Source organism: Botryllus schlosseri, chromosome 4, assembly GCF_051294905.1.
Source record: "Botryllus schlosseri isolate E-star chromosome 4, Bs_hap1, whole genome shotgun sequence".
In the NCBI taxonomy this organism is placed as follows: Eukaryota; Metazoa; Chordata; class Ascidiacea; order Stolidobranchia; family Styelidae; genus Botryllus; species Botryllus schlosseri.
In genome coordinates, this window is record NC_137239.1 from 26784217 (window position 1) to 26802705 (window position 18489).

At 41.0% G+C, this 18489-nt stretch overlaps 1 protein-coding gene and 1 long non-coding RNA gene across 3 annotated transcripts in view; one reads left to right on the forward strand and one right to left on the reverse strand.

Annotated features, from left to right (window-relative positions):
- The window catches only part of LOC145438343 (unconventional myosin-XVIIIa-like), a 63870-nt gene that overhangs the window by 20976 nt on the left and 24405 nt on the right, over window positions 1–18489 (forward strand). For both annotated transcript variants that reach the window (XM_080315734.1, XM_080315735.1), the window contains 12 exons: window positions 102–202; window positions 587–810; window positions 1620–1807; window positions 2574–2680; window positions 3068–3275; window positions 4103–4325; window positions 5026–5185; window positions 5998–6199; window positions 6458–6617; window positions 8024–8211; window positions 10144–10272; window positions 17668–17811. In XM_080315734.1, the coding sequence (XP_080171860.1) occupies window positions 102–202; window positions 587–810; window positions 1620–1807; window positions 2574–2680; window positions 3068–3275; window positions 4103–4325; window positions 5026–5185; window positions 5998–6199; window positions 6458–6617; window positions 8024–8211; window positions 10144–10272; window positions 17668–17811 (2034 nt within the window). The remainder of the gene's footprint in view (window positions 1–101; window positions 203–586; window positions 811–1619; window positions 1808–2573; window positions 2681–3067; window positions 3276–4102; window positions 4326–5025; window positions 5186–5997; window positions 6200–6457; window positions 6618–8023; window positions 8212–10143; window positions 10273–17667; window positions 17812–18489) is intronic.
- LOC145438388 (uncharacterized) lies at window positions 12416–15490 on the reverse strand. The gene is made up of 2 exons (XR_013914925.1): window positions 12703–15490; window positions 12416–12616 (listed from the first exon to the last, which is right to left on the reverse strand). It is a non-coding gene; the product is annotated as an uncharacterized LOC145438388 (long non-coding RNA).

Consider the following 18489-nt stretch of genomic DNA (forward strand, 5'->3'; position numbering starts at 1 on the left):
ACCGTGATTGAGGCTGTGCGAAGAAAGCGATCGCCTATTTTTAGTCGAAAACAGCGAGTAGCAATAAAGATTATGTGTCGGCAATTTTGATTTTGTTCCAGTGTATGATATTCGACAATTACCGCGCCGTGAGACGACCTAAGTGCGGGGGAAACTTCAATGTCTTTTACGAACTCGTGCAAGGGGCCGACTCGCAATTGAGGTGAACGTTTCTTTGTGATTTGTTTTGAATAAGTCTAAATTTCTGTTGTTACGACCAATCAGGGATTAATCATATGTGCTCGAATGCGGATGTTCAAGCATAACCATTTTTCAGATTTGTACGGTTGTTAGCTAAAATTGTTAGGTTGGATAAAAAAACGTTTCACACCAAATTTGGCTCAATTCCACCTGATAGAAGTGAAGCTTTCATAGTTGAAAAATTCTAAATTTATTGTTAAAAATTTGAGTAGTCTAGTAGAACGATACTCCGATAATATGGCTCAATTTTAAGTGGTAGAAGCAAAGTTATTGGAGTTGAGATTCTTGGATTTGAAAAAAAATCGTATTTACTGTGGGTAATCCATCCATGTTTTTTTCAAAATAGTCGGGAACTATTCATCACAAAAGACGAGCAAAAAGAGAATCTGTGCTTGTACGATCAAGACTTCGAAATGGACCAGTCGGATGCGGCGCAGTCTCAAACCGAGAGCTCCTTCAAGAGATTGAAGTCGGCGTTGGAGCTGATGGGATTCACGGCCGACGAGACGCGCGTGGCTTTCAGCTTGGTGGCCGCGTGCATGCACTTACAAGTGGCGGGGTCCCAGAAAGGTTTGTGTCTGAAACTTGATGGTCACCGGGTGTGACTGCTCAAAATTGAGTGTCTGAGTGAATCGATCCCGTATTACGATTATAGTATCGTTTATTATGACATCATGACAGTTACAAGTTTTGAAATGTCAGCAGTTCTAGGTTACAAGTTTTGAAAAGTGACTAGTTCTAGTTCTAGGTTACATGTTTTGAAAAGTGAGTAGTTCTGGGTACAAGTTTTAGAAGGTTAGTAGTTCTAATTACAAGTTTTGAAAAGTGACTAGTTCTAGTTCTAGGTTACATGTTTTGAAAAGTGAGTAGTTCTGGGTACAAGTTTTAGAAGGTTAGTAGTTCTAGTTACAAGTTTTGAAAAGTGACTAGTTCTAGTTCTAGTTACAAGTTTTGGAAGGTGACTAGTTCTAGTTCTTGGTTACAAGTTTTGAAATGTCAGCAGTTCTAGTTACAAGTATTGAAAAGTGACTAGTTCTAGTTCTAGGTTACATGTTTTGAAAAGTGAGTAGTTCTAGTTCTAGTTCTAGTTACAAGTATTGAAAAGTGACTAGTTCTAGTTCTAGGTTACATGTTTTGAAAAGTGAGTAGTTCTGGGTACAAGTTTTGAAATGGGAGTAGTTCTAGTTCTAGTTCTAGTTACAAGTTTTGGAAGGTGAGTAGTTCTAGTTACAAGTTTTAAAAAGTGAGTAGTTCTAGTTCTAGAGAAGTGCTCGCCATTACCGTCGTAAATTAGTGTTCCCTGTGAACATCGCCGAGTGCGACTACTTTTACATGGCCCCGCTGTAAAGCTCAGTTTCAGACATTCACAAATTTTGCAGTCGGCAGCGGCCGGTACCAGTTCCTGAAGCCGGACGCTGCGCAAAAGGCGGCTTCGCTTCTCGGATTTTCGATCGAAAACCTTTCGAGGATGATATTTCAGCCTTCGAGCAACCCGCGTCCGATGGGGTCTCCTACACCTCAACGTAGCGGTGCCTTGCAGAGATCAATGAGCAATTCTTCAGTCTCGGTGAGTAGGCTAGGCGTTGTCTTGGCACGGGGGTTGTTTCATCCGGTTTCGCTTATAAAATGGATTCTTTCATATTCAAAAATTACTTTTTACTTTACAAAATCGTACTGTCTCGTCTCGAGTCAAGATTTTCCGATGACTCGACTTGACTCGAGTCATTTTCTTGAAATACGGAAATGACTCGACTTGGGTCAATCTGTGTATTGACTCGACTTGGACTCAAGACTATGCGCATGACTCGAACCGAGTCATATGAATCGAGACTTAGACGAACAAGACTGACATTTCATAGTAATTTCGAAGAATATTTGAGTAACCACACTATTGGGATTTTGTCTATTGGTATTGTGACCAGAAACTGCTAAAAGTGAGGAAAATTAGTGTATTAATAATGCGACCATTCTTTATCACCAAACAGAGTTATAAAAAGTGGGTTACCAAGACTTCAACTGGAAACTGAGCAGTCAACACAATGACTTAGACTCGAACTCGAGTCATAATACCATGACTCGGACTCGACTTGACTCGAGTCAAAACTATAAAAGTGAGATTGACTCGTGACTCGTAGCCTTGTGACTTGGTTACAACCCCGAGTCAAAGTCTGAAAACCTGTTTGATTCCACAAAAAAGTAGAAAACTTTTTTTATTGACCATCTGTGCGGCTAATTCCTCATGTGTAATGTAAATTGCTACCTGTGATGCACTAAATCACCTTCATATTCTGAAATGAAATATTTTTTATCATGAATATGTGTTGTTTTTACAGAACGACAGCTTGGACGGCTTCTCGTCCTCTAGTCAGGACAATTTGGACGGATTCATCGTGGGCTTGTATACAGAAGCCTTCAAGCTGGTGATGTCAATTGTGAACAAGTGAGCGCATTTTTGATGTATGTGTGGAAATACGGGCTTACGTTCTTTCGTGAATATATTTGTTAGTTCAATTCGAGCGATCTCTCTTTGAGTAGTCTGCCTTCGTATCTTTGTCTATACCAGCGTCTGTACGTCATTTTTCTGAGCCTTCGCTCTCAATTGCTTGACCTTTTTTTAGTCAAATTTCGCGGTAGTGACAGAATAACCCATTTTTCACGTGATTTTTTGGCTTTGTCTGGTTGTTTGTTGATCGAATATATGTCACTGAACGATCTGACATTTTCGCCCCTCAATTGCTACTTTTTTATTTTTGCCCTCTTACTTCTCAAAATGGGAAAAAAGGTCAATCCAGATTTGAGTAGAACACGTGCAATTCACCCATTTCAGATCTCTATCGTCGACTAATTTCAACGTAAAATCCTCGATACTGGTAGTCGACGCCCCGGGCATGCAGTGTCCCAGTCAGGCTGGCACAGGAGAGAAATCGGAAACTTTCGCCACCCTGGAAGATCTCTTTTTCAACTACACGCAGGAACGCTTGCAGCTGTTGTTTCATCACAACGCCTTCACCAGGCTGTACGATCGGTATATGCAGGTATAATAACTGTCCTATGTGCCCTACAAACATGCGATCTGCCACACGGAGTCGTATTATCGGCGAGATTCGTCTATGCGCAATGTAACGCGACCCGATCTCCCGCTGAGATGATCGCGAAATAAGTCATTGATTGCTGCACGCTCGGCAATCCTCGTTGGCCTTGTTTATCGTGTCTCCAACAAGCCTAGTTTTGCTGGCTTGAAGACAATGCCGTTGAGTGTGTGCAGATCAGCGATTTTGATGAAAGAGCGACATCGCGAAACTGAATGACTTCGAATACCCGCAAACCTGTGCGTGCGTGATTGATTTTCGCTAATACTTGAACATAACCGTCACAAGATGTGTGTCAAGGCTTGAGTCATAAAACACGAGAAAGGTTTGAAACACCTGAAATCGGTGCCGTTATAGAACAGATTCCGTAACTACTCGGACATTTTGACTTGCCCATTTGTTCACGAGAGATCGGGGAGTTGACAGCACTTCCGGACTCGTTGGCAAGGTTATCATACGCATTAATTATATACTCCTTTCTTTAAATCTTAACATGTTTCTCCAAACAGATAGATAGACCTTTTCTGGGCCTATTTATCAAGTATTGGGCCTGATACAAAAGTCACAGAATGTCTCGGGTGCAAGGGGAGTCAATACACGAAGCGACTTGAGCCGAGTTAACGAAAAATTGACTCGATTCGTTACAACCCTGCCTAATACATCGGAGTTATCGAAGGATCAAGTAATCCAGCATATAGCATAAAAAACACGCTGGCTATGCTCTGATTAACTGCCGACATTTTGCAACATGTTTAACGCTTCCTCGTTTTCAGGAGGATGTTAGCTGCGATTTCGAGCAGTTTGAGGACGACGCCAGCGCTGTCGTTGACGTGATGGACCGGCCCCCCGCTCAGGGAAGGATGGGCGGGTCCAACCTGCTCACTGACGCGAAAGGGCTGTTTTGGCTGCTCGACGAGGAGGCGCTCATCGCGGGCGCCTCCGAGGAAAGTTTCATCGAACGATTGAACATGTTCTTCGGGAATCCATCCAAAGATCGTAAGTCGATTGAAATTGCCCCTGACTGAAAATATTTGAGAAAGAACTTCCGATCTCCGCAATATAGCCTAACCTGATATGATGTGACAGGCTGCATGAAAATTCGAATAATCGAGGCTTCATCTAAATGTACTCTTACTTCAGCTTTTCTGAATAAGATTAGAATTAGAATTTTAGCAACAGTTTTTTCCAAATTATACTAGAATTAAAAAATTATACCAAAAGTTTTTTTCCAAATTAGATTCGAAATATTGATATACATTTTTTTCAAATTAAATTAGAATTAAAATTGAACATCTTTTTGGAGGTACAGAACTTCAATATACAATTGAATATATACTATTCAATTGTAAATAAAAATTGAGTATAGAAACATTTCACTATAAGCATTCCAATTATATAACTATAATTATCTGGCTGTCCAAGTCCACTATTCACTGCAAAATATTCGACCCTTCGACCGAACTTACTTTTCAACTGCTTGAGTGCTCTTCGGCCGTTTTCTACTTCCGTTTGAAGCAGAGCTCACACGTCTTGGAAATTGGTAGTTCTAGATGTAGTTGTGTAGAAATTCTAGCGTTATCTCTACTTAAGAAGCAAATCCGACTACTCTAGGCCTATCCAACTTCATTAGCTAGTCACTCCGTGATCAGAATACCGTTGCGCGAAAGTGCGATATGACAGGATATGTTTTTCGCAGGCCCACAGATCATGAAGAAAGGCGCCAAGAGAAATCATTTTCTCATACGGCACATGATGGGGACTTGCCAAGTGGAGTACGACACCACGGACTGGTTGAAATACTGCCGAGATCATCCCTACGCTAAGTCGGTCGCGGACATGCTCCAAGACTCCAAGAAGTTAGTAGGATTGACTAGGGAGCTGGGTTGGGAGCAGAGTTTACCGGCAGTTTTTCCAAATTAAACTTAGATTTAAAATTAGAAGAGCAGAACTTCAATATAAAATTGAATAGTATATTCATATTGAAATAAACCCGAATATATTCGGCTGACTCTCGTCAGTTGCAATCGTCAGCAACTAGTAATGAATTGGAAGGAACATTGTGTATCAACAATCTTATCGCAAAATGTGATGTCACCGGCATGATATTTTGAATAATCGAGACGAAGAGAGCACTTCGGCTCAATGTAGGCCTACTATTTTCAGATGGTACACGAACTCCTGTTGACACACATTATGATAAACGCCCACTCCGAGGCGCGCATTTGTTGTTTCCAATTCTCTAGTTGTCGCTGACGATTGTCGGCAGAAAATTTTCTGGTTATTTCAATATGAATATACCATTCTATTATAACTAGAATTGTAGGTACACAAATTTTCCAAATTAGTTTTTTAATTAAAATTATTGAATTTGCACAAGCTTGGAAATTGAATTTAATTCCGAATTAGAAACAAATACAACTAAAAGCAAGTATAGCTCGTATTAAGTCATTTTTCATATCCATAAGCACGAGAATGGCAAATGTTTGTGCAGCAAGCTTGGCTTGTTTCGCACTATGCAGTTCTCCCGTAGCATTTCTAGGAAAACCAGAAACATTTCGCAAATTAGATTACAATAAGATTACTAGCATTTTAGTGTAATTAGATGACTTGAATTACCTAGGTGTCCAAGCCTGATTAGTATTGTAGGTCTAATCACTGTCTCTTTCAGGAGCTACATTAGCGCGATAATCTGCGGCCGTGCCAGCACGGGCAGTTTCTCCGGCTCCGTTGTCGGACTGGACACGTCAGGCAGAAGCCTGACCCTGCGACGCGGACCCAGCATGAAAAGGGTGTGGAACGCCTCAATGACGACCGTCAACGTAGCGGTGGCCGCCAAGAAAAAGTCTGTGCCCATGATTAAGAAGCTACAGGTTAGGTTTGTTTAAATTTTACGGGCTGGTTTACAAAATGTTGCGTTACCTAAAATAACGCTGTGCGTCAAATTGTAGTGTGGATAAGTTTGAATTTATTGAACAAAAAAAATGATGCATAGCAAATCTGACTTGATTCCAACCCGTACAAGCGATGTTTTGGAGCAGAAAATTTTGGATTTAAAAAGAAAGATAGGAATAAAGGAGGAAATTTTGTCGTAAATAGTAAATAGTGTTTTTTGGTCAACTCTACCGCAGGTGAATAGCTTGGTCGACGCGCTGCAACGGACGCAAGTGCATTTCGTGTGTTGCGTGAACCCTTGTCGGTCTGCTTCGAATGGCAGTTTCGATTCGAGGTTGATTCGCGAGCAATTGAGAGGCTTTCAACTCGTTCCTGCGACAAGGGTTTATAAACAAGGTATTTTATCTGGTTCTTTATTTGTTATTATGCGATTTGCGTGCCTCCTGAATTCTAGTTAATTTTGTGTCTCGGTGTGTAAAACTTGGCGGGCGGTCACCTATGTAGAATTTGGCTGTTCAAATTTTTTTTCTAATTTTACTGGCTGCTTTATAAAATTGTTAGGTCACGTAAAAGAATGCTGCACACCAAATTTATCTCTATTCTTTCCTCAATTCTCTGCGCTTCTTTGTTTTACGATCATGACAAGCCAGTTTTCCCTCACGGCAACAACAAATGTTTCCCATGAACACATCAAAATGTAATAACGTCAAAATAAATTGTTTTCTTTGCCTTTGGAGAGATGGATATTAGGGTTGGGGGTGAGAGGGTATTAGGGTTGGATGTGGGATATGTAAGGGTTGGAGGTGGGTTAGGTTTAGGGTATCCCAAGATTAGCGTTCGGGGAGGGGGATATTAGGGTTGTGGGAGGGGGGATATTAGGGTTGAAGGAAGGGGGATATTTCGGTTGCCGGAGGGGGTATAATAGGATTGGGAGAGGGGGGTATTAGGGTTGCTGGAGGGATTAGGGCAGGGCCGGCCAACCACATATTGATACATCTTCGTACACTACAATAAAGCAAAATAATTTGTGATAGATTTATCAAAGGTAAAAACTTCTACAAGCTTGGTGCAACATGTTGTCACTCGATTTCTTGTTTTTAATGTTGTTGCCCTTTTGTGAAAATGGAAGAATACCTAATGTATCAGAATGATTCTAACTATATTCGCGATTACGAGAAAAAGTGTCGTTCAACATATGCGACATTGCGTTTGCGCTCGCAGTAAGACCGTCGACTATGAAACCTATAGGCACGAAATGATTGACGCATGTTGGTCGCAGCTTTCGATATCGATATGTCCAATGTCCATGCGCCGAATAGCCCAGTCCTCGCAAACTTAGCCCAGCGATATACAACAGGTCGGCAATATAGTCAAGTGACAATATTATTGACCTATGAACTTCAAAATATTTTCGCGCTTGGCGCGGCTAGTGGCCCGCGCAATAGTTCGTCAATCGAATGTGGCCCTTTGGCTGAAAAGGTTGGCCAGCCCTGGATTAGGGTATCCCCCAACCCTAATATCCCACTCTCCAACCCTAATATCCCCCCTGCTACAACCCTACTATCCCCCAACCCGTCTCTCCAAAGGCAAAAACAATTTATCTCGACGCTTATATATTTTGACTTGATCATGGGAAACATTTGTTGTTGTCATGGGGGCACACTGGCATATCATGATCGTAAAACGAAGAAGCGCACAATTCTCTACTAATTTCTGACGATTAAACCTGACGAGTGTCAGCTGAATATATTTGGGTACGTTTCAACACGAATGTGTTATTCAATTGTGATTTCTCTCTATAGGATATCCGGAACACATGGCTTTCTCCGAGTTCAGACGCTGCTACGACGTTCTCTGCAAGCAAGTCGGCGCCGACCCGAGCGTCAAGTCAAACGCACCTCCCCAGGACATGGACAACAAGGACGCGACCGAAACAATTTTAAAAACGTGCGATATCGAGCCGTCGCACTATCGACTCGGAATCAGTCAGGTCAGTTGCTGGCATTGACTGTTTAATGACGCTACTGTCAACGAAATGAAGTCTTGAAGGGTTTCCGTACACTACACTGGGGCTGTTCAAAAATAGACTTTTCCTTCCGATTTCACTGGCTACTTGATAAAATTGTTAGGTTGGTTAAAAAAAACGCTGCACACCAACTTTGGCTCAATTCTAACCAGTAGAAGCGAGATTCCTGCAGTGGAAAGTTTTGAATTTATCATTAAAAAATTGAAAAATAAAATTTCAAAATTTTTCTGCCGACCCCATAAAATTGTTAGGCGGTCAGTAGAGATGATGCACACCAAATTTGGCTCAATTCCAACCACTAGAAGCGCAGTTATTGCGGTAGAAAAATTTGGATTTGAATAAAATAGTATTTACGGTGACCAACTCCCTAATTGTTTATTTATAAAATTGTGGAATTAGACATTTTTTTACTGCAATAACTTCGCTTCTAGTGGTTGGAATTGAGTCAAAGTGGGTGTGCAGTGTTTTTTTAACCAACCTAACAATTTTATCAAGTAGCCAGTGAAATAGAGTTTATTTACTGTGATATAGCCAAGTGGAATTTAATAGTTAATTCAGCAAATTGTATATATCATGATCAGGCGCGTAGCCAGCCGAAAAATAAGGGGGGGTTTGAAATAAAAGGGGGGGGGGTTCGATTTTTTCCGAATTTAGTAACGTAGCATTGACTCATTAGGGTTAAGTACATGCGATGCGTAAATAACGATTATACAACATCCCCGTGTTGGCGATTATAGGCGTATGATAAGCTTGTCGACGAGTCCGGAAGTGCTGTTAATTAGCGACTCCCTGATCTGTCGTGAACAATGAAATACGCACGCGTCGAACATTTGAATACGCGCGCTTATCAACGCGCTGAACAATTAAATTCGCGCGCTTGTCAAATCGTCCAACAATTGAATACGCTCGTTCATCAATGCGTCTTGCGTCTTACGTAGCCTCGGCGACGATTTAGGCAAGTATAAATGTAGGAGTTTTAATGGAATATGTGCTATAATGACGCCGATTTCAGGTGGTTCAAACCTTTACCTCTTATAACTCAAGCCTACTGGACTATAACTGAAGACTAGTGGAAATCAATTACGCATGCACGCACGCGTCGCACATGATTGCGGACATTCGATGTCATTCAGTTACGAGATGTCACTCTTTAATCACAATCGCTAATCAGCATATACTTGATAGCATTTTATCTAAGCCGTCGAGAAATAGGAGCCAAAGCATGGTAGGCCCAAGACGCGGTAGTTAGGCTAGCGATATCTTTAGTACTAGGCCTATTCCAGATGCGATTGTGTAGGCCTACAAAGATATCGTGCACACCAAGCCAATGCAGATGTGATTGTGAAGGCCAGCAGTGACGATATCGTGCGCCGCGGGCCTATTGCAGATGAGATTATTCAAGCCAGCGGAATTAGGCTTGTTGGAGACGCGGTAAATCAGGCTAGTAATGATTGCTGAACGCGCGACAATGAATGACCTGATTTCGCTAATCATCTCAGCGGGAGATCGTGTCGCGTTACATTGTGCAGTGCAATGCGCACAGACCAATCTCGCTAATTAGCAACACGTCTTTCGTTAATTGGCCGCGCCTTTCGTTAATTCGCCGCGCGCAATACTGATAATATGACTTATTGAATTGCAAACGAGTATTAGCGTCAGAGCGGTCATTTAAAAAGAGCAAGGTTTCGCGTTAAAGGAGGGGGTTTCGCGTTTCTAAAGGAGGGGGTTTCGACCCCCGAAACCCCCCCCCTGGCTACGCGCCTGATCGTGATGTATCCAAAGTCATGATCTACTTGAAATTCCGCATGCCTCACTGGTAGCACTAGTACCTCTGCTTTTATTCCTGGTAATAATAGCATCAATAATGTGGAAAAAATTCATTTCTGACGTTTCCAGGTTCTTTTCCGGGCCGGGGTGTTGCTTCAACTGGAAAAACGACGGAATGCCAAAATTTCCACCATCCTCACCGGCATTCAAGCGCACTGCCGAGGTTACCTCGCGAGGAGATATGTCGAAAAGAGAAAGGTATGCGATAGCTGACGTCAAGTTTACTGTGTGTATGTATCACTCATTATAGCATAATAACAATGTGAAAGATGTGGAGAGTTCTAATATGTCTCTCGCTATTTGGATGGAATCATTAGAATAGATACTTAATCATTGTGCTCCGGAGCCCTATTGCCTACAAGACTTGAGATCGAAGAGAAAAAAACAGGCCCTGGAATAAGGCTGGCCTGTGTGATTTCTGATCCTCGTATGCGAGGTCGTTGGCGTGTAGCCGATGTCGGGATTGGGAATAGCGGGCTATGTCAACATTTTTGTAACATCATCGATTGCCGCGAACTGATGTGACATATGTTACCGGCTCGTGCGACAGCCTTTAAGTAAATATTGCCATTTCTAGTGTAAAATATGGCTCGTAGCTATTTGGATTTGCGAAGCCGCTAAGGTCGGAAGCTAGTGCTTGGAAATTTTTGTTTTAAAGTTTGTGAAGGGGTTATAGTTCCGTCGATTGTGTTCTAGAGTGTACGTGCCATTTCTAACTTGTCAAAATGAGGCTATTTATGACTATTGCGATGCCGGTGCATTGCAATATAAGTTTTAAAGGTTGTGAAGTTGTCTTAGATTGTGTTCTGTGATATGCGTGCTGCTCCCAAACTTATCAAAACAGTGCTGTGTATCACTATTACGATGCTCGCTCATTAAAATATGGGTTTCAACGTTTATAAAGGTGCAGTGTTGATTGCAGTGATCTGGGATGTGTGTGTTTCATCCCACTTATCAAAACATTGCTACTTATTACAATTCCCATACTATGATTGAATGATTCCTTGAACTATAAGCTTCATTCTTTAGCTTTTTCTGGCAAAGCATTTACGAATAATAATCATATCTCTACACGGCTAGGATTTATCTTAATGTGATTATATGCTCTCGTGGAAATGAGCCTTATTATATAATTACATGTCGCTGATCACAAAGTGATATGGGAATATTTCGTCCTGGTCTGATATAGAGTGCGTTGAGGGAGAGCTTTCATTTTGTAGTGGTGTGTTTGCTGTTGACTGTGTAATGGCAGTTCACGAGTGTGTAAATAGTATTTGGAGCCTGTGTGACATGTTGTTTTTGGAGTATTTACTATTGTTTGCATTAGTGGGCCCTGCAATGTACTGCGATTACTGTGAGTAGGCCTACTACTGATCAAACTGTGTAGTTTAGTGGTTTATGTTGCCACTCGTCCTGTTTCTCTTCTGTCGAAGCTGTTATTTTATGCTGGAATAGTTGCGTTTGTGGAAGCTAGGCTCTAATTCAGTGCCTAGGTGATGTGTTGCAATTTTAAAACTAGTTTCGTCTAGGGCAGACGGTGTAAACATTAGTTTGAGTGTGGCAGAATCATGAAGTAGAGCCTACTTGAGATGTAAAAGGGTTATCTTTTTAGTACTCTGTAGATAATGCACTTTTCGTGTTGTTAATGTCATGCCTTGTGTTGAATAATACAGAAGATTTTGTATGCTGGACCTTTGACACTTTGCTAGCGGGAAAATTATCAATTATGCATTTGTATGCCGTTGTCCATATGTCAGTATGAAACATTGTCAATATTGGACAAATAATAGTTGTGCATAGGGTATTGCTGGGATTAGAGAATTATTCTCCAATTCAGCACCAATGTACCTTACAGATTCTATTCTGGTTACATTATCAAGCCGCACCATTCATATTCGTTGGCCATTGTACAACGTACACTGTACAGTAGGGTTGTTCAGAATTGACCGACTTTCAAAAAGTCGTGGTTTTCAGTCCGATTCCCATGCCTTATACCATAAAAACATATTCTAGCTACTTTTTTTCGTAATTCATCCCTTGCATCCGTGTGCATTTTGAGCTGGAAAATTATCGGCTAAAAATAGGGGATTCCCCTAAAATTTCAGTGTCGCCATTCGGACTAGGCTAGTAAACGTCATATATAAGCTGGGTTTATGCAGCTATTGCGGTTTGGAGTGCTACATAACCTTATTATAGAAAGTATTGCCGGTTCAGGACACCATTTTCATGTCCTACACTCCCTTAGAACTCCTCAAAACTGCCTAAGACTGATAGTCATGTTGTTGGATCACATATCCTACACTCCTCAACCCTACCTGAGATTGTCCATCAATTTCCGGGATCACCATGTGCAACAATACAACTGTGAATGTATCATTCACTCACAGCCACATTTTAAACATCACATTGTTCAAAGGAAACGAAACAATAAGGAAAAGAAATAGATCAACTTGACAAATACTACTTAAATCAGGTGGATGAAATGGTTGCTTTAGAGAAATCGGCATATCTGTTCCCGTGATCTTCCACGGCTTGTAAGAGGCTAGTCCGCTGTTCTTTGTCATCTGTTTTTAAAGCATCAAAGTCGGTATTCAATTTTACCAAACGCTTTTCTGCGTCTTCAACTACTTCAACACTACTCACAAATTCTTGAGCAGTCACAAAATGCGGATCTGTATGCCATTCCGAAACTGGAAGACTCAACTAATCATGTTCGGCATGTATAGCATCGAATAGAAACCATGATTCCGGTCCAATTAAAGCAATCATACTCATTGACTCAGAGACAGAGTCAGAGATTAGACTCAGAGGTATACCTCTGCGAAATTGTTCAAGAATTGGCATTTGCAGCAATTTAGCAGCCATCGCTTCCTTCACTTTGTCAGGAATCTTTGGTTTAGCCGAGAACATTGTAGATACCACCGTTTCCTCGGTGAGATGCCAATGATGTTTTCACATCTTTTTATATGCCACATCAGCAACTGTGAAATCGCATGATGTAAAGTCTGTCATGTCATGAAGAAATTTGAGATCATTACTCTGTGCGTCACATGCAATATTAGTTTTAAGCTGGGACAGAAAACTGGGCAATATTTATTCCTACCAACTTTCAAATGAACTCTTCAGAATAGCCCATTTGCTCACTCCACATGAACATTTTTTGACAGTGCAGCACTTGACTCGTCCATCCAGCGCTATAGTAGCACCAGGCTTGCGAAAACGATTATCAACATATTGGTCATCTAAAATCACCAAGGCGCCTGTTGCACAGTCTCTGTAGTCATCTCTTATCAATACTTCTTTCTGCTTTCCATTATATGGCTTAATCAGTGGAACTATTCTTGCTTTGCTTCATCAGCTTTCATCGCCAACCCGCTGCCTTCATCAAACTGAAGTGTTTTAGAGCTTCTTAATTGATCAATATCTTTCCACTTCTTGGAAGGTATTAAAATCTGTGTTTTCAGGGCCTGTGGTCGCCGATCCAAATACACACTTCACTTCCAAATCTCCCGGATGACTAGTTCATGAATATGATGGCGACAAGACTGTAGCAAACTTTCCTGTTTATCAATTCTTCAAGTAACAGAACAATGTTTTCCATTGTTTGAGGATGTTGTGTCAAACACAAAAGCTCTGACATTCTTTGTTAAATTATATAGTTCCAGCAGTTCAAATGACGGATCAGCCTGTGCTTTTCCTGTAGCACTCTCCAGAGTTCGAATGCCAAGAAGTTTGCCCTTCTCAAATGCGTTACAACACGTAGACGATGCCAGCACTGCCAAGGCCTCAAATTGCTCTCCTAAACGACTCCCAGTGAGATTTCCATTCCAGTGCAATGTGATGTGCTTTGGTGGATCGTTTGCTATTTTTTCAACAATAGACTCAGAAATTTTAAAACGATTTGCAATGCGTCGTCGATAGGTGCCAGATCTTGAAAGATGAAAGTCATTAGGGTCACCATCGCAAGCTTTAATCAGTGCTGCAGTTATCATGGTAGCAGCATTATCGCTGACTTTCAAGCGATCGGAAACCTGGCATATGTCTTTGTCGTTGAACAGGTTTACAGGCGCTTTTAGAGTCACAAATTTAAAGCAATGACCCGATGTCGACTGCGCCACTTCAAAATCACTGCTGTGGGAAGTGTCATCTACCTGCGAAGATATAGATGAGCTCTCTGTAAATTCACCTTCGCTACTTGAAGCTGGTGCACTCTCTCGCACTCATGGTCCGTCTCTTTTGTTGCATGGTTTTCACTTTCAACACTGTATCTTTGCCACCAATCGTTGCTAATCACGGACCCCTTTGATCCTGATAAAATGTTTTGTATTCATGTTTCTTATCGCCAGAGAGAAGTGTACTTGCTTCAATTGTCGTCATCGCGTCAGGAGCTCCTCTATGCCCATAGCTTACTCAACTTGGCTTCAAAGTCACTTTGTTTTCTTGATACATATTGCTGGCCTTTAGTGACAGCCATTTGGTTTCTGTTTTCACACTGTCTCTAATCTTTCAATGGCATTGACTTGTGTGATGGTCTTTGTGGCAGCCAGGAACCCAAAACCTATTACCGTACTTCATCTCCTACGTCCTGGATGTGTAACTTTACTGGTTCATTTTTCGCATATGAATGCTCTCTTAGGTGTAACACATACTGCATAACTTTCCTAAGAGTAAGCAGCTTCGATCTCGTAATGTTTCCTCAGAGGGCCCAGCTAGGAAATGCTGTGTCTGCGACCGTGATCTTCTAGTTTTCTTTGATACTATATCACTAGATGGCAATTTTCTTTTTTTTAGACATTTCGCACTAGAGCTAATCCTAGAAAAATAAATATACATCAACTCAGTCAAGCAACAAAGAATAATTGGAAACATTTCAGTTCTCTCAGGTCAAACACATACTGCACAACTTGAGCAAGAATAGTCGGATTAGATCCAGTTATTGATTCTGGAAGATAATGATTCCTAAATTGGAAATACTCCGACCAGTATATTGCTATCTTAGGAAATAACATAAAATTCAGAGCAACCGATTGGCTGTTTTCCACAGTCACTGGAAAAGACATTTACAAGCTTTGTTTTCTATCTCAGTAGACAAGAAAGAGTATCAGGTCCATTAGATCGAACAATTCAATACTGCTACAATACTATAATCACTAATCCTGCGCTAGACTCGCTAACAGCATGAGTTAAAAAGCTACCTGGTAAGTCCTGCACCTCAATCGTAAACACAGTTCTTCAACAACAAAGCAGCAAAACACCTGAGTAATCAATGATCCCCATTTCACTGCCGTGCCTAGCGCGTCATCAACGCTAGAACATCCGCTTCACGTCAATGAGAACACATGCGATTGCTGTCGAGTAACTCACAACGGGGGAATCCCCAAATTCAGAAGAATTTTTTTGGTGCATGAAAAAACGGCAAAATGCACACGAATGCAGGGGATGAATTACAAAAAAAAGTAGCCAGAATTTGTTTTTAAGGTATAAGGCATGGGAAACGGACTGAAAACCGAGACTTTTTGAAAGTCGGTCAATTCTGAACAACCCTACTGTACAGTACAAGCTCATTGGAAATATGTTTTGAAGTAGCTGTGAAATTTTCTAGATAGAGTAGGCAGACAATGTTCTACTAATGGGTCGTAAAGCAATCTTACATATTTGTTTGGCATTGCGAATTAAAAGAGGCTGCAATGAGTGGGGAGTATTTGATAGGGCACAACGATTTTGTAAGAGACTATTTATTTTACTGTTGAAATTATATGAGTTAATGTTAGAATATATAGTAGCTACATTATCAGTGAAAATGACGGTATGATTTTGGTACTTTTTGCAACCCTTGGTTGGTTGTATCGCAGCATTCAAAACTTGTAGACCCCTGGTTTAAAGCTGAGTAAGTTAATGGGAATGACATAACTATGAAGAAGTGATTAACCCACAGCATTGTCTTGTCACAAAGTACAATGAAATATGCATGGTCGAGAAATACCAAATTATCTTTAATGTGATGTAGAGCTGGCAATTTTTTTTTGTGTGTAGCATAGAAAATATATATTTTAACTTTACGTATCATTCGTAATGCTGAAATCGAATCACTGAGGCACGTTATTTTGCCCAGCGATAGTGTTTTTCCTCTCAACGCTATCCTAGACTAATATCGCAGTTATTCATATGTGATATCTGGTAGAGATAGCAGAAAATGCCGTCTTACGACTGGATTTCCTCAAACGACGACACGAACTCCATATCGTCTTCAAGCGATGTCACCTTGTCTTTACAAACGGATTCCACCGAATATGATACTAAATTAAGACGCGACAATTCTCAAAACGTACTATCCCCGAGACCTACGTCTATGCACAGAACTATTTCGTCTCCTACAAGGAAGACGTACCGCTCTGAAATCAGTGTTTATATCGAGGACCCGTACGTCAGATGGACTCGATACGACGGGCGCAGGTTTAGATTTCAAAGTTACGCCAGCGGGATTTACACAAAGCAATCATACCGTAGACACGCGACCACGCTTAATTTAGGCGTAGTCGAAAAATCGAGAGCGTATTTCAAGAAAAAAGAATCAGATCCTACTCCCGTCGAGTATTTTACAAAGGACGATGTGTTCTCAGTTAAGAGAATAACGGAAGATTGGGACGTAGCCTATTTTCATTGGAGACTGCGGGATAGAAATGTATTTAAATGTATTTATTTTTCAACTTCAGTTATATGTAGCCTGATACTGTTATAGATCGGTCTGCAATTTTTGTATAGCGGCGTTACCATATGTGTGACTTGACCGTACAATTTGTAAATTTGGCCCAATCAATGTGCATCTATGGCAGTGTTTCTTAACCTTGTTCTAGCGCGGGCCACTAAAACTTTTTGACTGGTTGTGTGGAGTGGACCTTAATTTAATCTTGACAATCGGGAAGCTGATGACTAGAAAATCGCATCACTTCCGTTATGGCTTCATCTCATAGTACCATCTGGTCCAGTTGTTGCCTAAAAACTTCTTGACGACTATTAAAATCAGACAAAATAGGGATGTGAATCAATATTAAGGCCATATGTTATCAACGAAAAGGTAGAATTATAGTTGTAGCTCGAACGTTCGTCGTACTGAAACCCTCAGAGCTACTGAGGGATCCGTGGATCCCAGCTTCAGAACCCCTGAAACTCTGAACGTGACCCACAGAGGTAGGCTACACAGCAAATGCTCACAAAAACCTTGTAACGGGAAACTGTTGTCTGCGTTTTGCACGTGCATTGCCTGGCATAATAGAAATCACGCATTTAACAATGAGAATATTCCACTACCCCATGAAGAATGTAGGTAATATTATAAGCTATTAATTGCAATTATTCCCCACTTTTCTGACACTAATTACACTTTACTGAATATAAAATGCCCGATTAATACTCTCTACATCCAGTCAATTGAGAATGGGCTTGAAATATTTCACCTTAAGAGCTCGGTGGTCCCTAACCCTACTCTGGCATTTTAATAACATATTTCATTGTTTACATTTATTGTCGGTAATTATAAGCCTTCCATCTGGTATAATATCCCGCCCATTGACGTTCATAACTCGTCCTTTTCAGATTCAAGTGGTCGCCATCCGATGCATTCAACGGAACATACGGAAGTTTCTGGTCGTGAGACAGTGGCCCTGGTGGAGACTGCTCACGAAAGTTCTGCCGCTGGTCGAAGTCCACCGGACCGAGGAGGATTTGAGGGAGAGAGAGGTGAAATGATAATTTAAAAAAATAGCGTTCACTTGAGATTCCCCCCTTGACAATGTAAGCCATTTCAAGTGTGGTCATAAGTGGTCGTTTGTGCGGTCGTTGAGAGGCAGATAAGGGAGTTTAAAGCTCAATTTAGTCGCTGATTAGTTAGGATTTAGCCTAGGATGGCTTACTCTATCTACCCATGCCCATGTCATATAGTATCGCATTTATTATTGATGGGACTCCACTATATAGTGGTTCTCTTGACTGTGTTTCTCGGATAGGTTTGTGAGGGTAATGTATAATGCAGTGTAATTTCTTAAGATAACACTTCGCCTTTTGAATTCATGTCTTACCTCGAACGTAAACTTTACCCTGTAACAATAGGGTTGTTTCGTGTGATTGTTTGGTTAGCGTAAGGTAAATTTGACCGGGAATAGTTGAAGTCAGGTGCATCATTCATTGGGAATTATTTGTTATCAATCAATGTCAAATAACATGGAGGGTGCTGTAGCAATATTATTGGGAAATTCATAATATTAGTATGAATGTTTCGTTAGTCAGCTGATTGTTTTGCAACCTTTGTATGCTGTTTTGATCAGTTTAATCCTGGATTTAGATTGTCCTGTTCAAGAGTTGAGAGTTTAGTAACTATCTGCTCTGTTCAGTTAACAGGAGTCGCTTGAGTTCATTTAT